This window comes from Colobus angolensis, unplaced genomic scaffold (genome assembly GCF_000951035.1).
Source record: "Colobus angolensis palliatus isolate OR3802 unplaced genomic scaffold, Cang.pa_1.0 Scaffold91, whole genome shotgun sequence".
Lineage (NCBI taxonomy): Eukaryota > Metazoa > Chordata > Mammalia > Primates > Cercopithecidae > Colobus > Colobus angolensis.
In genome coordinates this window covers 6,651,293-6,657,397 of record NW_012123043.1, presented here as the reverse complement: position 1 = coordinate 6,657,397, position 6,105 = coordinate 6,651,293, and the positions used below count along the sequence as shown (strand labels likewise).

At 44.2% G+C, this 6,105-nt stretch overlaps 1 protein-coding gene across 3 annotated transcripts in view; it reads right to left on the bottom strand.

The window, feature by feature from the left end:
* Positions 1–3,999: 3,999 nt before the first annotated feature.
* LAX1 (lymphocyte transmembrane adaptor 1) overlaps positions 4,000–6,105 on the bottom strand; it is a 12,248-nt gene continuing 10,142 nt past the window's right edge. Inside the window, exon 5 of one of the 3 annotated variants that reach the window (XM_011931813.1) lies at positions 4,000–5,489. In XM_011931813.1, the coding sequence (XP_011787203.1) occupies positions 4,683–5,489 (807 nt within the window). In that variant the 3' untranslated portion in view covers positions 4,000–4,682. The remainder of the gene's footprint in view (positions 5,490–6,105) is intronic. The other 2 variants (XM_011931814.1, XM_011931812.1) reach the window with 2 other exon arrangements.

Here is a 6,105-nt window from a genome sequence, read left to right as displayed (position 1 = left end):
AGGGGTGGAGATTTCCCAAAACTAAAGGTTCATCTTCCCTTCAGACCATAGAGAGTAACTTATAGACATTGCCGTGGATTTGTAAACTGTCATGGTGTCGGTGGGAGTGTCTTTTAGCATGCTAATACATTCTAATGAGCATATAATGAGCAGTGAGGTTGACTAGGGGTCACTCTCATCGCCATCTTGGTTTTGATAGGTTTTGACTGGCTTCTTTATCACATTCTGTTTTATCAGTGAGGTCTTTGTGACCTGTATCTTGTGCTGACCTCCTATCTCATTCTGTGACTAAGAATGCCTAACCTTCCGGGAATGCAGCCCAGCAGGTCTCAGCCTCTTTTTACCCAGCTTCCATTCAAGATGGAGTCGCTCTGGTTCCAATGCCTCTGACATACCCACTCTGAATCATGCTGAACTTCCATGAAATGCGGGTCTGCTAGAATTCTCTACTCATAAGGCACTGCAAACCTATATATAAATGGGAGGCAGTGAATGTTATGAGTATCTTCTCTTCCCATGTGCATTCTCCATTGTCCCAACAGACTTCATTTACAAAACACGAGTTCAAAGATAAGAATTTCTTTCAAAGGTAAGAATTTCAAGATGGCAACAGCACAACATTAAACCAAGTGCAGGGCCCTTCTGAGTGCCAGGCCCATGCAACTGCTCAGCCAGCGTGCCCAGGAAGCTGGCCCTGCATGGAAAATCACGCTCTTGTGAAGGGCTCCAGGTTCCTTTCATTTCTCCTGGAGAGTCAAAGAAGCATTGGAGATAAAAAGAAAAGGTTAGAGTTTTCTGGCTATGTTGTCATATTCTTCTGAAATGATCCTAATCCTTCGGGTAGAAACAGACATCTACCTTCCCAGTCTGGAGCTGGGAATGCTGAAGGAAACGATTGGCAAGAGGAAAGGGAGGCCTGTTTACTTCCATTTCCCTCTAACTTCAGGAGAACAGGACACTGGCTTATTGACCGAGAGTTTCTGGAAATATTTGCAAGTCAGTAGAGGCCCTCAGCCCACGGGAAACCCAGAATTGACGATAAAGCCTGTCATAGTAAGGGGGTGCTGAAGGAGGACAGATGCCAGATGGACAGCAAGACCTCATCTTCCGTTCACCATTAGAGGGTGGGGGCTTCTAGAGGGAAGGAGGGAACTTAGTAAACCTCTGTATTTTGTACTAAACAGTATCCCGAATGAAGACACGCAATCAATATAATACGGGTTTGAATAATTAGTTCACTTTATTTAACTAATTAAGGAATCAAAATGGGTTAGTTATCTTTGTTTGTTTGAGGCAGAGTCTTGCTATCGCCCAGGCTGGAATGCAGAGGCAAAAATATGGCTCACTGCAGCCTCGACCTCTTGGGCTCAAGCGATCCTCCCACCTCAGCCTCCCGAGTAGCTGGAACTACAGGCAAGCACCACTATGTCTAGCTAATTTTTGTATTTTTTTGTAGAGATGGGGTTTTACCATGTTGCCCAGACTGGTCTTGAACCCCTGGGCTCAAGCCATTTGCCTGCCGTGGCCTCCCACAGAGCTGGGATTATAGGCGTGGGCCACTGTGCCTGGCCTTGGTTATCTTTATATCTACTTTCACATCCTATCCTAATCTTGAAAAGATTTCCTCATATTTAGCATTATCAAGTGTATGAGATAAGACAATTAGTCAAAATTTCCTGGCAACTAATGTGAGAAAACAAAACCATAAATTGAAAGAAACAAATTAACATTCAATAAAAATTTTTTCATTGCTTCATTTGCAAAAAGTTCTTAAAACAAGAAATAAACAGAAAAGTTACCTATCTAATAGGAGACAATCTACAGTGCATTAATCCCTCTTGATTTGAAAGAGTATGTAAGTGTGATTGGCTGATCGAGGTATCCAGCTTGTTGGTGTGTAAACAAGCAAGAGCTGCCTTAGGGCCCAGCGTGGTGGCTCATGCCTGTAATCACAGTACTTTGGGAGGCCAAGGCGGGCGGATCACCTGAGATCAGGAGTTGGAGACCAGCCTGACCAACATGGTGAAACCCCATCTCTACTAAAAACACAAAATTAGCCAGGCCTGGTGGTGGGCGCCTGTAATCTCAGCTACTCGGGAGGCAGAGGCAGGAGAATTGCTTCAACTTGGGACGTGGAAGTTGCCGTGAGCCGAGATCATGCCATTGCACTCCAGCCTGGGTGACAAGACCAAAACTCCGTCTCAAAAAATAAAAAAGAGCTGGCTTAGTTTATTCCAGGACCTGCCCCCAACTGATATGTTGTCCCTCCCACCCTTAATGGGTGACAGCTGTCTTCATAACTTCTAATTTAGATCCCATAACTTTTCATCCCCTCTTAGTTATGAGAATTCTCTCATGCCAACGTTTAAGATTTTGTTCAGTTCATTTAAGCTTCATTTTCACATAGGATACAAACTTCTCCTTACTTGACTATGGGGTTGTCCTTTCTCTGCCCTTGCTGCTGTCCTGGCTAACCCTGCTTGGTCATCAGTACCAGACTGTCATGGTTCCCTCTGTGTGGCATGAATTTAATTGCTGGCCACTTGGTGGAGTAATGGTCTGTTTTCACTCACAACACTTCTGACACCAAATGTGTGGGTTTTTTCCCCAACAGTCGACCAATTTTCCAGCTTTCTGGACACCAGTTGGGTGTCCTGCAATTCAATTCTTACACTAACCTGTCTCTCCTTATCTACAATAGATTGACTTATTTAACCCAAATATATATATATATGTAAGTAGTTACAGAATTGCTAAGCTATGCAATTTTTTACCAACCAGATACAAATTTACCAACCAGAGTGCAGTTTTTGTATGTAGTTCTTTGTGTCCTTATCTACAGTTACAAGTCAAAACATTGTTTTCCAACTTTGTCAGTTCTTTTTTTCTCCATCCCTTTCAGTTAGTTGATATCATACATTTATAATACAATTAGATTCCTTTGCCACAATTTGAAATCCTGGGTTCCCTTGACAGTCTGTTCATTTTTTTAAATTTAAAATTTGCATATAAAGCCCCTTTGTCTAGTGTATAGTTCTTTTTTTTTTTTTTGAGACAGTCTTGCTTTGTCGCCCAGGCTGGAATACAGTGATGCCATCTCGGCTCACTGCAACCTCTGCCTCCCGGGTTCAAGTGATTCTCCTGCCTCAGCCTCCTGAGTAACTGGGACTACAGGCGCCCACCACCATGCCAGGATAATTTTTGTATTTTTAGTAGAGACAGGGTTTCACCATGTTGTCCAGGACAGTCTCGATCTCCTGACCTTATGTTCCACCTGCCTCAGTCCCCCAGAGTGCTGGATTACAGGTGTGAGCCACTGCACCCAGCCATGTGTATAGTTCTTGTGTCTGCAAATGGATATAGTCATATATTCACCACATGGTACCATACAGAACAGCTCCATCAGCCTAAAAATTCCCTTTGCAGCCCATTTGTAGCAAACTTCCCTCCTTTTCCCAAACCTGGCAACAACTGATCTGTTCTTCATCCCTATAGTTTTGCCTTTTCCAGAATGTTATATAAATAGAATTGCACAGCATGTAGAATTGCACAGCATGTCATATAAATAGAATTGCACAGCATGCACATCTGGCTTCTTTCACTTAGCAAAATGGATTTAAGATACGTCTATATTATTGTGTGAACCAAGAGTTCATTTTTTACTGCTGAGTATGGATAAACTCAAGGAATGGATATCAACAGTTTATCCAATCACCTGTTGAAGGTTATCTGGGTTATTTCTAGTTTTGGTAATTATGAATGAAGCTGCTATAAACAGTCATGTGCGAGTTTTTGTGTGAACATAAGTTTTCAGTTCACTTGGGTCAATTTCTAGTAGTGAGATGGCTGGGCCATATGATAAGTTATGCTTATAAGAAACGCTTTAACAGTTTTTCAAAGTGGCCCTGATGCTTTGAAATCCCATCAGCGACCAGTGAGAGTTCCTGTTCTTCTGCATCCTCACCTACATTTGGTTGCCCACACTTTTTTTTTGAGAGCGAGTCTTGCTCTGTCACCAGGCTGGCACAATCTCGGCTTACTGCAACCTCCACCTCCCAGGTTCAAGCGATTCTCCTGCTTCAGCCTCCTGAGTAGCTGGGATTACAGGGACACACCACCACACCTGGCTAATTTTTGTATTTTTTGTAGAGATGGGCCATGTTGTCCAGGCTGGTCTAGAACTCCTGGCATCAAGTGATCTGCCCTCCTCGGCCTACCAAAGTGCTGGGATTACAGGCATGAGCCACTGCACCTGGCCTGCCTACACTCTTTAAAATGGAAATTGCCCACCCCACTCCACTCCAACTTCTTCCTTCCTTTTGACCTCTGCTTGGATTATACAATAATCTATACTCTTGCTTTGCAGCCTGTTGGTATTAATGAAGGTAATAATCTTAGAGTACTGTGCATGACTTTCCTGCTTTCCTCACAGTTCTAGGAAGCAGTTTCAGCAAATGTTCTTAGGCTGGTACAGGAGATAACCACACACTGCTTGAGAAGAATTTCCTTCTGGAATTCCCAAACCTCTGCTTTTGTGTGGCCTCTTAGTTCCCTGCTCATCTCAGCCTCTTTTTAATCTAACCAGTGAATCCACTGAAGCACTAAGGTGATCATGGGTCTGCACCAGTCTATCCCATAAGATAGACTACTTGATGTGGCTTTACAGCTGGGTACCTGGCTCTTCATTCATCAGGAAGGAGCTGAGTGTCAGGCCCCTGCTCAGAGTCCCTGCCTCCTAACTGGGCAGTTAGCACATTCTCGTAGTCATTGGAGTCCTCATTTGACATCTCTTCTCTATGTTTCATCTGACTGTTCTCACTCTGTGTGAATGGCTGAAAGTCTGCATAGTCCCCTGAAGCAAGGGATGTCCTTTTGACACATTGGACGTGGGTCCCTGGATTATCTGTCTTGTCCTCAACATGACCTATGTTTGAGGATGGCACATCTTTCTCAGCCTGCTGCTGGCTTCCACTGGGATCTGCTGCTGGAACATTTTCATAGTCTCTGCAGCACTGAAAAGTCACCCAGAGCTGCCTCTCCTGGATGGCACTGAGATCCAATCCTGTCATGTTGACATAGTCATTTGAGGTCTGAGAAGAACCTTCTCCATTGCTGAGTGAATCACTATCCTCAGTTTCTGGAGAATATAAACTGGTGCAGTCACCAGCATCTGCACAGCCCTCATCTCTTTCCTCAGTAAACTCCGGCTTCTGGGCACTGGGAAGAACAAAGAGATTTCTGGAAGGGCTTTTGGTAGAAGCTAGAGTCCCAGCAATCTCTTCTGCTGTGGGGACATTGACATACTCATGTGAATCCTCTGAAGAAATGCTTGTGCAGTCTCTGGAAGCTCTGACATTGATGCATCGTGCTGAGGGAGTGAGGCTTTCACATATCTGGGGGACCATGGCGTTATCATAGATACCCACTGCGTACTCCATGGCATGGATGTGGGCTCTATGCTCCTGGAAGGCATTGCTTGCTTGGGAGGGCTATGAGGAAGAAAAGGAAGCCAGCAATCAGATGCAAGCAGAAATATGGACAAAGCCTTTCTTCTTGGCAAATACCACTGGCATAGTTTACTTGGCTCTCCAGCTCGAAGAAAATCTCTAAATCAGGGTCCCGAATTGCAAGGCTCTACATGCTAGGTAGGTATAAGGGAAGAGGGATGAGTTTAAGAAGAGCAACAGTGCAAATGTGATGATAAATTGCAACTGGTTTTTGGCCATAGTATGGGAATCAATTTTGGGGGTGGGGAGTGGGTGGGACGAAAGTATTATCAACCAAAGAGCCCATTGAGAGGCAGTGCAACGTAGTGGCTAAAGGTGAGGCTTAGACTAAAGGTACAAATCCTAGCCTCACCACTTTGTGCCAAGTGAGTATGAGCATCTGACCTAATCTCTCGGTGTTTTCATTTCCCAATTTATAAAATGAAGATTATCATAATATTTACATCGTAAGTTTGTTTTTATTTTTTTTGTTTGTTTGTTTTTGTTTTTTTGAGACGCAGCCTCTCTCTGTCACCCAGGCTGGAGTGCAGTGGTGCGATTGCGGCTCACTGCAAGCTCCGCCTCCCGGGTTCAGGTCATTCTCCTGCCTCAGCCTCCC